General features: G+C 43.6%; 1 protein-coding gene across 1 annotated transcript in view; it reads left to right on the forward strand.

Moving 5' to 3' along the window:
• The first annotated feature begins 11,396 nt into the window (after positions 1-11,396).
• The window catches only part of LOC146789817 (V-type proton ATPase 16 kDa proteolipid subunit c), a 48,797-nt gene continuing 41,490 nt past the window's right edge, over positions 11,397-18,703 (forward strand). The window contains exon 1 of the mRNA XM_085632172.1: positions 11,397-11,547. Within this exon, the coding sequence (XP_085488298.1) occupies positions 11,481-11,547 (67 nt within the window). The 5' untranslated portion in view covers positions 11,397-11,480. The remainder of the gene's footprint in view (positions 11,548-18,703) is intronic.

Below are 18,703 nucleotides of genomic sequence, written 5' to 3' on the forward strand. Positions count from 1 at the left end.
CAGCAAGTGCGATGAGTTCATTACACAGACACCACGAGAACTTTACCCCGCGACCCCAAGTCGACCAATCAGGACTTTCTAAAACCCCGATCTTGATACTTTTTGACATTATTTTCATTATAAAAGTAGGTAGGGAATTGAACTGAAAAAAAAAACTTGCTCTTCTTTAACGAACCCGATTTCCTGACGTTATGCTGACGGAGAGGACGGTGACACTGCTGGACAGCTGTTATCCTGAATCTTTGAGAGACTGAATTGCGGCCTAACTTTGCTGAATAAAGATTTTTCCCCGACCTGACTGACTTAGAGGACGACTTTTAGCCAGATTAGGTAAATATGATGTTCTGCAATGCTGATGATGATTTCTAACGATTTTGCAGTATTTCTTAGATAAAGAATACTTCATTAATTGACAAATGTGTTGCGTTGATTATTTAAAGAAGAGTATTTAGTTTAGTATTTAAAGAGTAGATAAATGATTGTGACACTAAACCTATAAAAACAACTAAATGATTCATTGCCTTATGAGGGGAATATTTTAGGATTGAAAGTCAACGTATTTAGAGTAAGGTAAAGGTATTCCTTTCATGTCAGCGTTTGGAAGATTATTCCTCTAGGGAAGCAGATTAATGGAGTGTGAGTATTGGTGTTATGGGCCCCACCAATGAATGTATTTGAGTGAATTTGCTGTTGAGGTATTTGGTCTGTGACGAAGGGGAAATTAGATTTTCCACGCTGCAACAGTTTTTCTGGTAGCAGTATGATGGTTTTTATTTTTTTGGTGATTATTGCTTGTAAATAGCTTATTGATTATTGGTTATTGATATTGGGTTATGTACTAACACTCTATGTGAGTCGTGTTGAGTTTCACGTTGTTTGCACAGCTTCTGGGATGTAGGAAGTCGGAAGTTTGTAACGGTTCCGTAGTAGAGCAGAGGGGGGACAGAACTCACCTTCTTTGCGGATTACGCCGCCACTGCCAAGAGTCACGGGGAGCCAGTGAGCCAGCGAGTGCCAGCGAGTGCAGTCTGCAGCGTCGCCGCCCCAGGACTTCAATTTCCGGCTGCCCCAGCAGCGGCGCGTTATCCCGACGCAGCGCCAGCGCCAGGAGGCGCGTATAACTAACGCTGAGGCCCGCTTCGCGGGACGCGCCGGGCGAAGCCCGGGCCAAGGGCGGGCCCGTTTTAGCCCGGACAAGGCCGGGACGGGCCTGGTCTCTTTCACGCACCATCCAAGTTAAAGGTCAGTCCGTGGATTCATCATTTAAAAACTTTGTCAAGCACTATCTGTCGACGCTAGGTCAAGCACTATTTGCATATATAATGTCTGCATCTCCACCAATCTGCACTGCCAAAGACATGAGAAGGGCAACAGGAGGAGCGTTAATGGGCACTCTGGATAATTTTTTAGTTAGAGTGTCCTCTGCCATTGCCAAGGATATTGAACTCACAAAAAAGAGACTATCCCTTGACATCGCCTTTGAGAAAAGATCTTCCATGGGCAGGATAGCCGAAGCTCGATCTCTGGACTTACATCGGAGTAATACTCAAGATTCTTTGGCTTTAATGTCATCCGTAGAGGAGGGGGGGGGTGCAGGGATCACCAGGGTGCCCTGAATTAGTAAGACCTATGACCAGTGAGCCTCCTGGTACTGCCAATGTATCAGTGAAGCCCATAGATATACTTACCCCTGCTGTGACAGGAGGCATACGCCATGATAAAATTAAAACTCGGTCTACTACTAGTTCCAAGGCGGTGCCGTCTAAAGGTGAACAGGGTCTCTCATCAAAACGGAGTCGTATTAATAATAAAGTTCAGACCTCCCGAAAGAACAAAAAAACTAGCAAAGCTCACCCCGCCAACAAGCCCGTAATTCAACCCGGAAGCACTTGCTTTGCCAGTGAAGACACATCCAATGCCCCCTCTGATGAACAGAATAACACAAATGAAATGGGCCCATCTTTCTGGATAAAAATGGAACATTTGATCAAGAAGTCCTGGGCCCCTTTTAGTGAACGGTTGGACTCAATTGACTCTAGACTAATATGCCTTGAACTATTGTTAGTTTCATCCCGGGGTAGGGAAGGGAAACAAGTCATAGGGTCAGTTAATAATCATGCTGGGAGAGGGGGAGAGGGGTCTAATATAACTCAGGGTGTAGAAATACCACCCTCTGTCCCCCGTAAAACAGCCCCAAGTGGAAATTTGGTAGTACCCCAGGTAAATCCACCGGAATCAGTTTCTAATAACCCATTAAGGATAGCGCACTCGGGTGATAGGGGTTTGTTGCTGCAAAGAGAGTCTGGTATGGCTGTAACACATAAAGTAGCTTTGCATACAAACATTAGGGACTATAGCGAAGCTCCATTACCTACCATTCAGCTTCCTCCGGAGTCAGCACCCTATGTAGTGGTCTTGGCAGGGGTGCCTTCATTAGGTCAGGGCAAGAGGGAATCACACCAGGAGCTGAAGATCAAGTGTATCCACTGGCTCAATAAGAATCGCACCCTTCCATTACATGTTTCTGCAGAAATTCTCCACGCTAGAAGAGTGGGCTGGGTGGGGAATAAACCAAAGACAGTAGGGGGGGATTGCATAATTGTTAATTTCAGGGACCGGAGGACGGTGGAATATATCTGTGACTGGTTCCAAAACGATCTGGTTTCAACTATTCATCCTCTCCCCCTATCCTACTTCTATGCAGTAGTGCCTCCACAAAGGGGTAGTATCCAGTATTATGGAGGACAAAAAGAGCGGAGGTTTGGGGAAAATTTAGCGTTGTCCAATAGGTTTGAAGTGCTTTCCGGTTTGGAAGATTGCGACTGACTTCAAGGGGTTAATTTTGGTCAGGGGGAGGCTAATACAGCCCCTAGCGTGGCAGAGGTGGCCACAGTACACAGGGTAATTGCTATAGACAGTTCAGTGGTCAACACTGTTCCCCAGACTTCTACCTGTAAAATTCTGAGTTGGAATATTGCGGGGTTGAGAAGTAAATGTAAGGATAAGATCTGGTTGGAAGAGATAAAGTCCTACGACATTATGGCATTTCAGGAAACATGGGACACAGATCATAATTTTTATATAGATGGGTATACACATTTTTTTATCCCTGCTAAACAGGCACACTATGGTAGAGCACAGGGAGAGTTAGTAATGTTTTTTTCCCTAAATTTGAATGGCTCATTAAAACAGATTGATGCGAGCTGCCATAATTGTTTGGCAGTGGAGCTATCTCGTCCACATTCTGGGAAATTATTACTGGTTAACTTCTATAATTCTCCCAATAGTGACTGTATAAATCAATTTTTATCACGCCTAGAGGACTTTTTAATCACCTATCAAGCAAATAATCCGTGGGCTGAGGTTATTGTTATGGGCGACTTTATCATTCACCCATGCAGACAAAATTGTATCTATGATAATTCAGATGGTCCCCCATATTCTGCCCCTGTACACTTTGAACATACGGAGCAAGGGGAGACCCTCGAGAAACGTCTGGCTACCACAAATCTCTATGAATCGGGATGTATTAAGGGAGGCCCGAGGGTAGCTACCTTTAAGGGTACGGCCAATGGTACAATCATAGACTATATTTTTATGACTGCTGCAGTCCTAAGCAGTGTTGTTTCTTATAAGGTGGGGTTTTCCGCTTTTAGTGATCATAACCCTGTAATTTTAGAAATGGCCCAGGGGGCACAATTAACACTCACAGTGTCTGAGTATATGGCTATCAGTCGAGAGGTGACATCAATGGATCAAGGCAGGAGATTGAAATGGTCGAAAGTGATCCCAGAAATTTTTGTAGGGGAAGTTCTGTCCAATAGAGAGAAGGAAGTTAATATCTGTTTGGACATTGACGCGTCAAATATACTGATTATAGAGGCTTTTGAAATCATTTGTAAACAAATCAGTAGTAAGCTGACGAAGCAAATGCACCCCGAATCAACTACCAGAGGGAAAAGATGGTTTGATAAAGACTGTACTAGGGCACATTCTGCCCTCCTTAAAGCATTAAAGCAGTGCCCCAGAAATAGGGAGCTAATTAGGGGGTTAAGGAAATCCTATAAACAAGCCATTCGGACACAGAAAAATCAGATCAAAGACGAGGCATGGGACAAACTTCTGTCCCTGGAGTTCCTGAGGGATAGTGGAAAATTCTGGCAAACTATTAATGACCCTTGCTTTTCCAGTGAAGATAATTCACGTCTTGATTGTAATATCCAAGATGAGCAATGGACTGCCCACTTTGAGAAAATATATGGCAGTCAGGGGGCTGAGAGCCCACAAGAATACATCTTTAACTTGGAATCACCGTCAGTAGTGGTCTTCCAGGAGAGTGAAGTATTTAAAGCAATAACGGAGACCATGATAAACAAGGCGCCAGGCCCAGATGGGGTCCCGGCGGACCTCTATAAAAGTTATCCTAGATTCTGGGCAAGGGTACCGACTAATATTTTTAATGCTTCAGGCTCAAATATACTGCCCGTCTCTTGGTCAAAATCCATTATTATCCTGGTATTTAAAAAAGGGAAAAGAGATGATCCAGCCTGTTACAGGCCCATCTCCTTGATAGACTCTGCTGTGAAGATATTAGGCAGAGTTATATTAGCTAGATTGACAGATCATTTTGAGGGAAGGGGGGTCCTTTCTAATGCTCAATATGGATTTAGAGCAAAAAGGAGCACATTAAATCAATGTCTTAATCTACAGCTCCTTATCAGTAAGTATACTGTGCTAAAAAGGGTTCCCTCTACCTGGGATTCATGGACCTATCAACAGCATTTGATCTAGTCAATAGGACAAAGCTGTGGCAAATTTTAATTGATATGGGGATCGACTGTGCTTTAGTTAAATTTCTCGCCGACCTCCACTGTGGCTTGATTGCCTCTATACGAGTCACCCAAGATGGAAGATGCACAAGGTATTTTAAATCAGAAAGAGGAGTTAGGCAGGGGTGCATTTTGGCCCCCCTGCTTTTTACACTATACATTAATGCATTAGAACCTGCTCTGAAGGGAGCCTCGCTAGATGTCCCGAAAGTAGGAGACACAACCATTCCAGTTCTCCTTTATGCCGACGACGCAGTTCTACTGGTCCGCACAGGAATTGGGCTAAACAAATTGTTAATGAAGTTTGACAAATTTATGGAATCTCTTGATTTAAAAATAAACGCAAAGAAATCCCACGTAATGATAGTAGGGGAACAAAGAAAAAAGAAAAATACAATTACATTTTTTTGTGGTAAAGATGAGGTTAGTAGGGTCCCTGTTTTTACATATCTAGGTCTCTTATTTGATGAGAAGGGGTCCTGGGGTTCGCAAGTGAAACATAAAAGAAATGTATTTGCAAGATCCACATCAGCCCTTATGGGTTTCTCAAAACGTCTAGGAGCCAGACCCATGGAAGCTATTTTAAAGGTCTACAAGGCAAAATGCCTTGCAATAGCTACTTATGGTTCTGAGATCTGGGGGTACGTTACTGAAAAACAGCAGATCCAAGTGGTGGAAAATGCATTTCTAAGAACCTTATTATCTGTGCCACAGTCAACCCCTACTTTTTCGATACATGTGGAGATGGGGCTGGATTATGTTTTAGACAAAGTGAAAATGGCCCCGATAATATGTGAGTTTACCTGGTCTGGAACCCTACCTGAAGCTAGTAACACGCCCCTTCCATCGTTTTCTGTTAACCAGATTTCGATTTAACTTAATTCATTTCTTTCTGGGAGATTTTCCCAAATGGGGTGTTCCGGATAAAGCTGAGCCCTGCAAGTGCGACAATTCATCGTCACAAGATACTTTACATTTTGTCATGTTTTGCAGGTTTTACTCAGACATTAGGAAAAGGTATTTAGTACCGTTGCTTAAGGAAATAGGGTTTGCTCAGGTTAGACCAGCACTTGTACACTTACAATTACTGAGTAATGTCCGGACAATTTTCCATGTCGCAAATTTCTTAGTTGCTGCTGCTCGTATTAACAATACGAAGAAAAAAAAAGTTGGCTCAGGGCATGCTGTACTCTGATCTGGTATGATGCTGTGGTTTTTATTCTGATTTTATTAGAAGGTTATGACTTTTAATCTGATTTTAAGTATAATATTTATTAATGATATTAACTGTATGGAATTTTTATTGTATACCCCAGTATGAATTTGAGGGGAATGTGTCTTAGGTCCCTGTCTTTTGCCTTATATAATGTTAATTAATAGAATTTATGGTGCTATATCTGTTTCCACTTTTAACTTGTCTACTGATGTAATTTTCTGTAATTGTCTCTTTTTGTGATATTACTTTTATCGAATAAAAGTATATGACTGACTGACTGACTGACTGAGTGAATTTGATGTTGAGGTATTTGGTCTGTGACGAAGGGGGAATTTGATGTTCCATGCTGCAACAAAAGCACCGCCAGTTCACAGGAGATACAAGCACACGCCGTATGCAAACATCCTCCCTTGGCCTTCTCTTACCCCCGGTTCCTTCTGCTACCGCCTGAGGCTGTGCACATCCTTCTTACCTGCTGAAAGGCAATATAACTCTCCATGTGTTCCCATACCTGACGTGTCACGCAGTTTGGTGCTTATTTTCCCTCAATGTTAAAGAATAGGAGATGTTTCAGCACCCCGGCAAATGTGCTGCATAGCTAAATTATTATTATTATTAGGAAAGTTTATAAAGCGCCTGGTTACGCAAAAGCGTGTCCCCGCGCTACACTTGCAAGAACTCAGAACAGAGGAGAGGAGGGGTTCAGTTACATTGAAAAGAGGTGAGTTTTTAGGTTCTTGCGGAAACTGGATTCCGAGGGGTCAAGGCGGAGATTAAGAGGCAGAGCATTCCAGCATTTAGCTGCCAGGTGGCGGAAAGAGCGTCCACCCATACGGGCCTTTCTGATTCTAGGGACCACCAATAGACCTCTGTGAGAGGAACGCAAAGCACGCGAGGGAACGTGCTTGGTGGCTAGGTTCTGGAGCGGTACCGGCGCTTTCCGCGCAAGAATGCGATGACATGTACAGAGGGCCTTGAATTCCACTCTGCGTCTTACAGGTAGCCAGTGAAGGCTATGAAGAGCCGCTTTGGAGTCTGATCTTTTGGGGTGTTTTAAAATGAGGCGGGCTGCCGCATTCTGTAATACTTGGAGGCGTTTTACTGCCTTACAGGTGGCACCTAGATAAAGTAGGTTGCCATAGTCCAGGCGTGATGTCACAAGGGCATGTACCAGCGTTTTCCAGGCGGACATGGGGAGGAGGGCAAGGACCCTGTGTAAGATTTTTAAGACGCTGAAACAGACACCCGCTACCCGGTTTATTTGGGGACCAAAGGACATCTCAGCATCAAACCATACACCAAGGTTCTTGACCTCCTGACGAGGTACCGGAGCTTCCCCCAGGCAGGGGGGCCACCACGCAGACGACCAGGCGGAGGGGCTCCCCCCCACCACGAGCACCTCTGTCTTGCTTCCGTTTAGTTTAAGGCAATTGGTAGACATCCAAGTAGCAAGATCTTGCATGCAAGCCTTAAAACTACTTGAAGCAAGTCCGGGTTCTCGCGATAGGGAGATGACCAGTTGCGTGTCGTCTGCGTATGACACGATTTCCACACCATGACTCGCGGCAATCGAAGCCACTGGGGAGATGTAAAGATTGAATAGGGTCGGGCTCAGGGACGATCCTTGGGGAACGCCCTGTCCCAGATCCATGGCTTTCGAGTAATGGTCGCCCAGGCGGACTTGGAAGCTTCTTCCAGTCAGGAAGGATTGGATCCATAAGAGTGCAGCTTCAGATATTCCCCCATCATTTAAACACTGTAGCAAGTTGGCGTGAGCTACAGTGTCGAATGCTGCGCTCAAGTCCAATAAGATGAGGGCCATAGTCTGACCCTCATCCGCCCCCTGACGAAGAGCCTCCGCTGCAGTTAAAAGAGCAGATTCTGTGGAATGACGGGGACGGAAACCGAATTGCGTCTTGTGCAATAATGCCGCTTTTTCGACGAAGTCCATCAGTTGTAAATTGACCAGTTTTTCGGCTACTTTGGCCAAGTAGGGGAGAAGGGAGATAGGGCGAAGATTCTCAAGCTTCTCGAAACTGATGGTCGGTTTTTTCCTAAGGGGTAGGACCACCGCCTTTTTCCAGTCTTTAGGTACAGTGGAGCTACTAAAAGATGTATTAAGTAGGTGCCTGATATAGGGTTCTAATACCACTAGGCTGTCTGCCAGGCGCTTAGGTGTAGTGGGGTCTCGAGGAGAACCCGACTTCACTGATTTGCAGATTTTTACGAGGTCTTCAGGTGGAGGGATAGCAAAGTGGGTCAGTCTGATTCTGTTGTTCCATTCCCTGGGGCTTTCGATGAATTCTGCACCCGCTCTGGGTTGTGTTGGGACCGCTGCGTAAATTGTTGCTATTTTCTCAGAGAAAAAATTAGCAATTCTATTGCAAGCGTCAGGGGAACAGTCATCTGGGACACTGGAAGATTTCCCACTCGAAAGGGTTTTGTAGAGTGAGAACAGCTCTTTAGTAGAATTACTGGCTTCACTAACTCTAAGCGTATAGTAAGCAGTTTTGCTCTTTCTAATTTGACCGTGATAGAGTCGCCTCTCGGTTAGGTAGGCGGCTCTAGATTCTTTGGAGAAGGTCTTGCGCCATTCTCTTTCGAGTTTCTTCAGTGCAGATTTCAAGGATCTAAGTTCATCGTTGAACCATGGAGCTGTTTTTTGTACACGGCCCCCGGAATTCGTTTTTTTTGATTTTTGAAGAGGAGCCGTGCAATCAAGTGCCTCAGTGATACGTAAGCATAGATTGGTGTTGGCTGAATCTGCGTCAGCCCCCCCCGGGCTTCCCCCTTTAACCAGTGCCTCGCCGAATTTACTCTGGGAGAAGGTAGCCCAGTTACGCCTAAGATGATATAGCAAAGCCGGCTGCGGAGGTCTATATCCAGGGATTCGAATGGTAAAGGGAACTAAATAATGATCCGACCAGGGGATAGGAATAGGGGGTTTAGATTCTACTTCCTCCCAATTTGCAAATATTGGGTCCAAAAGATGACCCAGCTGATGTGTAGGGCCGTTCACTATTTGTGTCAGCTGGAGAGCACCTAATGCCTGGCTGAAGTTCGTGCTTGTACTGTTTGATGGGTTGTTGAGATGCAAGTTGAGATCACCAAGTACCAGAAATACATATAAGGTCCCAAAGGCGAGACCGATTGCATTGCAAATGCTTGTTTTGGACTGATGCTGTTTTTCTTTGCACTGGGTCACTTCTAACCAGGCCCCAATGCATGTACTCTGACTCCTAAAAACATTTTAAAACTGGCTATATTGCTAATTGGCATATTTAACTTACCTACTGGTCCCCAGTATATGGCACCAAGTGTACCCAGGGCCTGTGCGTTAAATGTCACTAGTGGACTGCAGCACCCATTATGCCATCCAATACAGTGACAGTGCAAAAATGACTGCAGGCCTACCACTGTAGTTCATCGGTGCAGTTTTAAGACTGCAAATTCAACCTGTGAAAATAACCACTTTTGTCAGGCCTAAACCATCCTTTTAACTATTATTAAGTCACTGTTCAAACTGGAATGGCATGGGGGGCAAAACAACTATGGATTTAGGCCCAGATCTCTTTTCCGGGGTGAATGTATGACATTGTTCTGCATTCTGTCTATCAATTGTTCTTTTTGCAACTTTCTAAAAGTGGTATTTTCAGAATTACAATTTAAAATCTAACTTTGCCATAGTTAGGATTTTAAATTGTAAGTCCAGAGACAATTAGGAGACCCGATAAAGGAATAGGCTATTGGGACATTCAAAATTGATTGGCCCTAGCGAAAGCTTGTCCCCATGGCAGCTAAAAAGCATTCTCTGGATTTTTGTGGGTTTTTTTTGTGCAGATTTATATAGCGCGAACTGCACCTAAAGGTATTGGAGCGCTTTTACATGAGCACCAGTTACGTTACACTAGGACACATTGATTTCTTGGTAGGCATGGGGAGATCAAGTCATTTGCCCAGAATCACAGGAAGCTGAGCCGATACCAAGGCTCGAACCTGGTTCCCCAGCTCCACAGTTGGCAGCTCTGGCTATAAGGCCACAACCTCTAGGGACCAATTCATGCATGTAGCGGTCTAGTCGTTGGCCGCCTCAGAGAGTGGAGACCCCCAACCCGGAACACGACACACACATTGTATCACCTTCTGGCCAGGCGTGGCCAGAAGGCTTTAAATAAACGGGCCGGAGTCGCTCGGGACTTCCGGTCCATACTTGTACACCGTGAGTCAGAGGTCTCCTCATTTAGGATTCATGGCCTACCCCCACTGCTAGGCCAACAATGTACATACATGTAACAAACCTCAGCGGCAAAACATGCGGTGTCTTAGAATAGCCCTGCAACATATGCAGGTTGGGAAACATTTTTTTAAAGAAGCGTCACTGCACAAATACAATAAAATCCATAGTGTGAAAAAGCACTTGGGTATGCAGCATACATGCTAACATTTAGAAACAGAAAAGAGGGAAATTTTGAATTAGAAAAATGTCGAAGGAATTTATTGTCTGCAGTTGACAGGTATGAAAGCGGAATTAATTTTAGGCGTGGTAATAAGGATGTTTTTTTAAAATGTTTTTAAAAAGCTAAACGGGGGCCATCGACATTTTTAATTACTGCGAAAACATCTCAGTGACACCGGGTGGGGGGGGGGGATGAGCCAGCGCACCGCAAGCTGTGTTTAGCACCACTGTAATTCGATACAAACCTGTGTTCCCAGGTACGGTAGAGTAATGGAAGGTGGTTTCTGTGTGAGCACCACAAGCCCCACCTCGGCGCCCCCAAACTGGGAGGGGCATCGCTCCTGACTCTAAGGTGCGGTGTAACCGATGCCATGATATTTATCGAGAACGATGCTTATGTTTAACCTATGTTATATACCCGAGAGACCGACACTCAAACCTTTCACACCTAAGGGGCTAAGAAAAGTGTCAGGTCAGTAGTGCTTCTATAGAGGGTATCGACTGAGATGCTAATTAACTCGTCGTGGCCTCGCCTACTATGCTAATCAAACCACACGTCACTCCATGCTGTCAGAGCACTTAGTGCCATGACAAGTGGTACGATCCTGAAGGGGGGTGCAGAAAGTGCGTCGAACGACTCAAAGAATGTTCGGTGTTACCACACCCTTCAATGTTGCCGCTAAACACACTATAGTAAGTCTCGCATCCAAGAGTCATCACTGACACTGCAAATTCGTCTCCCTTTCGGCGACCCGGTGGTAAGGTCCAGGGAAAGAGGTGAGACGAAGGGAGGAGGTGACGTCGCTGCGTCAGGGGGAGCCGGCGCGTGACGCCGCCGTGGTCGCCATTTTACGGACGGACGCCCTATTAAGAGCGACTGTGCGGGGCGGAGGCTGCAGTCTGACAGGCGGAGAGAAGCTGTAAGAGCGGTAGAGAGATTATAACAGGGCCGCAGCATACCCAGATCTCACCCGCAGCCATGGCCTCTCCAGACTATGCCTCTTTTTTCGCTGTTATGGGTGCTTCCTCTGCCATGGTGTTTAGCGGTAAGCTTGTTGTTTCTCCTCGGTGATTGTATTACTCATCATTTTTTTTTTTTACACTGTTCATTTGCAATCGCATTTGTTCTTGTTCCCCAAAGGTTGAGGTTTCTTTTGGTGGCCGCTGGGTACCTTATTGAATACCACCACCCCTAATGGTTATTTTCGGATCTTTCCGGATACCTTCGGCTCTGCGGCTCCCGAGTTCGGAGCTCCGCCTCCTTGTTAACAACCGTCCAATTCCGTCTTTTTTTCTGCCGGTGTTCCTTGTTCTCCGTGCGCTTCAGGCGGGTGTACTGACGTCAGCGGGTCTCCCGACTCTGTCATGTGATTGCGGGTGGCCCGTCATGGAGGCTGACGGGCAAGGTGTGGTTGTTCTCCCGTAGTATAGGTTCAGTGGACTTCCTTTATGAAGGTTATTTTGTGATACTAGGTAATACATCTGGACCTTAGCCACTGTTTCCGTTCGAGTTTAGTTCACTGGCCATCGCCACGTTTCCAGATCTTCATCTGTCCTTCGTATGGGCTCCAATATTGGCCATCGTCTAGATCACTATATGAGCTGCCGGCGGCAGTAGCGGGCTGTATATCGGATACTGAATTATTATGGGGCTAAAAGCAGTGCATGTGCCTTTAACTGCCCAAGCAAATGTGGTAATAGGACGCGGTTCTCTAGGTTGTCACGTGAACATGGTGTTCAGGCCGGGCTAGCAATTGGGCTCTATCCATTTCTTTAAGAATATTGACCGATAGTTCTCATTGTGGCCTGCTGACACCCGTCACGACTTAATCCTTTTATAAATGGAGGGCATTAGGGATGTGTAGCGAATACACACTACGCTGGCTGTCTTATTGTACGTAGCATGGGTGTTGCCCTTAAACAGATTAATAAACTGGGAAATGTAGTCGGTACTAGGCTGTTGGTGTGACGAACGGTATCACATTTGGTTACCGTCTATTGTACACCCACTGAATGGAATTACAGGATGTGAACCTTAAGTAGTGTAGGGCAGGCAATTGATGTAGTGTGGGTGTTCAACTTAATGGCTTATTGTGGTATTGTCAACGTTTACTTCAAGTGACATCCTTTCACCGATTGATCTATTCGATTACGGAAAGGCAGTGAGTGGTGTGAGTATTTCTCGTTCTACTTTGATCTTATGAAAAGCTTCACTGGCCAATATTACAGTGTAGTGTAACGAACATTTTCTTGCACCCAACGGCAAGTAATCCTGGTGCCCGTTCACTATGACCTCTGCTTCACCTCAAGCCCATTTACCCGAATAGGTACATGACCAAGTTACTCGTGAATGGCTCTTAAGTATTGGCTTCTAGGTGTTGGTTGGCTGCTTTTGAATACGATTCTTCGGACGAAGGATTTTTCTTCTTTGGAGTACTGAGTGCTTTGTATTTTCAATTCACGTTTGCGACTTTTCTTGCTCTTTGTGGGAACAATCTTCTTGGACAAAATTCGGGTTTTGAATTGGAATGGAAGCTGGAGGAGGTTATATCTGTGCATACCGGATTCGCGACTTTTGTTTAAGTATGGCGCATGAAGTGTCCAGCTGATGCCGTAGCTTCAGACTTCTGTTTGATTTTGAAAATCTATTTATCAGGATTGCGGCGCTTGCGCTGCAAGTGTCTTGTAACATTCCCTATATTCGCAACAAAGCTGACCTATTTTCGGAATGTAATCATGGCTTTGAATATTTGCTAATTCTGGGTTATTTGATGTTGGCACTGCAGGATTACCTCCTGCGACTGGCATTGCAGGGCATCTTTTGTGTTTTGATTTTTTTGATGGCTGCATGCATTGTGATTGTTTTACGTTTTACATTTAGAAAATGGAGTGCCGGTGCCCATACATGGCACTGCTCAGAAGCCCGAGGTTGGCGCTATTAAATGTCAGCGCGCCAATAACCAAGGCTGTGTATTCCTGATCGACCTCGAGCCTCTTAAATCCTCTGCTAGGAACTCCCGGCCCCATTATCTCACTCTTACAGGTTACAGCTTTCTTCCTCTTTTGCATGTTTCAACTTGTATTTTCTCTTTTTAGCTTCTGCGAGTTTTTCCTGGTCTTGCTCTAGGGAAATGTTTGATCACGACAAATAAGTGCCGGTCACCAAAAATTAGTGTCTTTGTCCGCCATTGGCTCAAATTAAGTAATGGTTTGACATTTAGACGATCTTGTGTTTAATTTCAAAACGCTTCGGTCTTGGTATTTTTGACTGTGGCACTTCACAACAAATAGATTGGCAACTGTGTCTTAATATTATCGTGTACAAAAGGTTCCAAAAAACATAAATTGAAGGTTTTTTACTCGTTATGGCCAATTAAAGTGGTTGTTTAGACTTCAAGGAAATTCTTTATTTCAGTGTGTTCTAATTTCTATAGAACATTGGTAGCATTATTCCTCGAGGCAGATTTCGTGCACATAATTTTCTCTGAGCCAATTAAAGGGACTCGCAACCTGGCAGAAGTGGAATCGTTGGCCTAAAATTCTATTGTATAGGGCTACAATGTAGTTAAGTGTCTTTATCTCACTTCTCGCTGGTTTCTGTTTTGGAAGACAGAGAAACATTTTTTTTGTGTGGATACATAATTGTCCGTTTTTGGAATTTATTAGTGACATCTAGATCATCGAATTTGATTGAGTTGTAGTGTGCTTTTTAATTTGTATTATAGCGCTGCAGTATGAATGAAATATGCTGCCGTTTTGACACACTGCCCATTTATCATTGCGATCCTGTCGCCAATGCAAATCTACCTTTTGAGAATTTGACGAAGTAGCATATCCAAAAGGGTCGAGTGGGCTTCAGAAGCCTAATCCTGGATTTATCTTCGTTCCTGTAGTGCATCCTAGAAATCAATTGGAACCCTGGAATACTTGCCAGTACTCAGTCAGCTGCTCCTGCTACTATAGAATAGTGTTAGTGTAATCTCGACCTACCCTCCTCAACTAAGGCTCACAATTCGGGGCATGTAAACAAAGTTAGTGCTGAAGGAAAGCACCTTTATTTCAGCACCACTTCCCATAGAAAGAATGCTGTGCCTAAAAAGGAGCAGGGGGTTTAACTCTAAGTATTAATACAACAGCTGTATCTTAGTATTTCCCCCTCCCAAGAATAGTGCATCTTCCAGGTTTGGGTCTAGACCTAAAACAGCAGCCTCAAATTGTGGATGCAAATTTTGCTACTATTTGAAATATTCAGGCTAAACGTTAAATTAACTCGAGCTCCTTGCATGCCTCGGAGTTAAGTCCATTCTCCAACACTGTCCAAAGGGTCAGGGATAGGCATTAAAACGAGGAAACCATAGCACCCCTTTCTAACAGGTTCCGGCTTTGAGGTTACATAACCTTTCGGGTAAAAGGTTATCTGTCTAGTGGTGCATAAACTGTGCAGTGAAAGGATCCTGTAACTGGGCCGAGTGTAGCAACATCTTCCGAAATACAACTAATCGCAGCTTTTCTGTTTGCCTGGTCATCTTAGTCGTAAACTACTTCTGGTTGTGATACCAGAACATGCCTTATTTCAACCTGTATCATTATACCTGGCAAATACTGAAGCAGCCTTTATTAAGTGGTCTCATCGCTATACTACACCTACTTGGAAGCTTGGCTACTCAGATGCCCATTGATTATTTTGCACTTGTGAGCTAGGTTAGGTGGGCGCTCCTTTCTCGGGCACCACTTTTTTGGGTGTTTTTTGTTTTTCGGTTCCATGGCTAGCATTTAACCTTTGCACTGATGCCCACCAATTTCTTATCCTAAAGCAATACTCTGGAAGTGGAAAGATTTTATGATTGAACTGTGATGGGGCAGAAAAATGTTAACGAATATGCTTTTCACATTGAACCAAGTCTTGCTGTACTTCAGGAAGTTACTGGGGACTCTGCTATACCACTCTTTCTTGTATTGGGTACAGTGTAGAAAGGGGCCTTTATGAAGTTGATCATTTTCTTGTTTCCTGGGATCAACAGTTATTGGTTGCTAGATCTAGCTAGCAAGTTGTGTGCCCACACATTTAAATAGTTCTGGTAGAACCCTTCGTTAGTGCACTAAGGGACAGAGCTGAAATTGTTAAAATATGCTTTAAAAATATATATTTTACTTTAAGAATGCGATTTGCAACGGTTTTTGGGTTGTACTGTATTTTACTAGCGTCTCACAATAGGGCTTAATACATTTAGTCAAATTCCCCTTGTCTGATGCCCAGTGGTAGTACCAGGTGCGGCCTCTGCAATAGGGTATAGGTGCTTGTATGCTGTAGACGGATGTGCAGTTATGCTTTAGTGTATACGTGTACTTTGTATAGTGGCAGAATGGGCTTTGTGCATAGTCTCAATTCATTCTTTTAAGTCTGGGTTTTGAAAGTCCACCTGCCAACTATCTGTTGGTATACAAAGTGGGCTTTGTGTTTGTCGCTTTCAGTTAATGGCTTTCTTTGACCATAGACTGAGACCCAATCACACCTTTGCCCAACACCGCAGAATATTCGTATCTCACCCAGGTCTACGTTCTAGGAGTGTATTAATCTGTCTACTCGTTTGTTATGAATTACTTTCCAACTGTAGCTTTGTCTGTATCCTGGTTGATTCCCTCCTATATCTCCCTCCAGTGTGCTAATGTAGTATGCGTTAATATATTGAGTCCAGGGTAACCGATTTTGCAGGTGCTTGTTTTTGCGTTTCTAGCTTTATGAAATCAAAATGAGTGTTGTGTGTAACAACTCTAAAGCAATTTGCGCTTCTATAGCTAGAAGAGATTAGTAGCTGCTTCGGTGGTGACTTGGCTTTGTTTTTACTCTTAATGTGAAGGCAACCCTTGGTGTAATATTCGTTATCACAAATCTTATTTTATTTGTAGCTTCTAGGGTGCATTTGGCGTGTACAAGATCTTAAAGTAGTAAGTTATGCTGATTATGCAGAGTTCTGCTGTGGTGGTTTGATGTCCATTTCAGTTAAATAATTTAGGTTGCACTTTAATTATCTGAACGAATCCAGTCTAGGTGCTCTGGACTAGTATGTTTAAAACCTGGCGTACTTGGTACATGTAGTGCAGGTAACCATTAAAGTTTGCTTATCTGACGAAAGTCTCGATCATGGATGCCTTTTTGTGAAATAATCTTTACTTCGTGGGTTTCCCTTAAAGTGCTCTTTCACAACATCGTCTGTTTTTAGTAAACGAGTCTAATACTGATTAGATGGTTTGGTATGGCAAAACTTGTGTATGGTTCAAGATGTTGTCACTGTAAACATGTTGGTGGTAAATAACTGTCCAGAAGTACTGGTGAATGGGATGGTAAATCAAGACTGCATTCCTATTTTATAATTTGTCTGGTTGTTTTACGGGTAGTCTCGCGAGAAGCAATGCATACATTGACAGCCATTATACTCCATGCTGGATTATGTTTTTGCAACTAGTGTTCTGCATTTTCGCGTATTTGACACACCAGATTGTATGGTATTCACCTCGTTGTCTAAGGTTGTATCGCTATGACTGGGCAGATAATTTTGTAAACTAATCCCAAACAATTTACTAACCTGAAGCTGGCCAGATCTAGTAAGTGCTTCTTTCCAAAATGTTTCTCACATTCAGAGGAGGAAATTAACTTCAAGTGTGAAAGGATGAAGTACACCTGCATGTTGCCAAGCGGCAATATTCAATTAATCTTTATTCGGATTCAAAAAATGTATCCATAAAAGCACAGGTAAAAAAATCGATATTAAAATCAGGGATGTGGAATTCCTATAGCCCAACGCCCGGGACATATTGTTTGGGGTCAAGGGCAACAAGTTTCATGTGTATTTTGTCCTTGGGACAAGTAGGCCTAACTCCCTACATCACAAACCCTTTGACTGCCAGTTTACAGTACCACATTATGGGTCAGGGAAAGGCTTTGCCTTCAGTTAAGTTAATAATTGTGTTAATGTTCAAACTTTTTTATTTATGGTTCATTAATGCAAAACCTTTATTAGGGTGAGTGATGTAAGTACATGTTATAAGTTCAGACTGTACTACTGACAGTGGGTCCAGTATAAAAATGTGTACACAAGATTTCAATATTTAGCAATATGATGCTATGCATACTGCTCCCAGAATGCTCTGATTAGATGCAAATGTATGCAGAAGCTTGAAAGCAAGATTGATTCTTTGCTTTCAAAATAAAGTGTTAGCAAAAACATTTCGCTAAACTACTGTAACATTTTAGGTACCATTTTCCTGCAGCATGATTTAGTAAAATGTGTTGATGTGTGCTAGTGTTTCCCAAAAATATTCATAATGGAAAATCAGTGTAACCAGTTTATTAAGATTATGGGAAATATACAAGCACTGGTAAAGCCAATAGGTCTGGAATTGTTGGTCAGACTTTTGGTTTTGTCAATACGTGACTTGTTTTGGCATGTTTTTGAAAACCTTATTGGTGTGGGAGCTACTGGGCCCTCATAACAAACATTGGCAAACGCAAAAATTGTGTTGGTCTCAAAAGGCACACATTGCAACAGTAGTTCCCGGCACTGAACAAAACGACTGTCGATTTATGCTCCTTGTGAAAGAACAGAATGCCGTCACTCACAGTGAAGCTAGCCGACCGAGAGAAACAGAATTTTAATAAACACAAAATGTCATGGTTAACGCCAGACCGTATCAGGGGCCCAATTATTAAATAAAGTTTCAAAAGTGCACTAATGTCCTTGCATTAAGTGCAGATATACGACTTTCATGAATTCACAAGACTTTACAGAAGTAGGCCAAGAAATAGTACTCCTAGAAAATATTTGTGAACTGCATTTTAGCAGGAGCTAATATGCAGGTGTAGATGTACTCATGCGAAAATCTGAGTGTTTGCAAGTTCACTTTCCCTCCAACCAGTTTTTCCCCAACCCTGAAGTTTTATGGCTGCCATTGTCAGGAGTAAATTTCCAACCTTTCTCAGTATGGAAAGATTAGATAAGAGTTGGTAAAAACCCTTAAAATATGCAAATTAGGTTTGCACAGACTCAAAGGGGCATTCCAATCCTGGAACTGATGCTTACCTTCAGCGCTAGTATGTAGATCAGCTGAAACGTGGCAACATAAGGGAATTGCTAGTGTTCAAACCTTATTATGGAAGGAGCCCTGGCATAATGGGAGGTTATTCCGGAGCTCTTGTGTAATGAG

This window comes from Triturus cristatus, chromosome 10, assembly GCF_964204655.1.
Source record: "Triturus cristatus chromosome 10, aTriCri1.1, whole genome shotgun sequence".
Classification (NCBI taxonomy): Eukaryota; Metazoa; Chordata; class Amphibia; order Caudata; family Salamandridae; genus Triturus; species Triturus cristatus.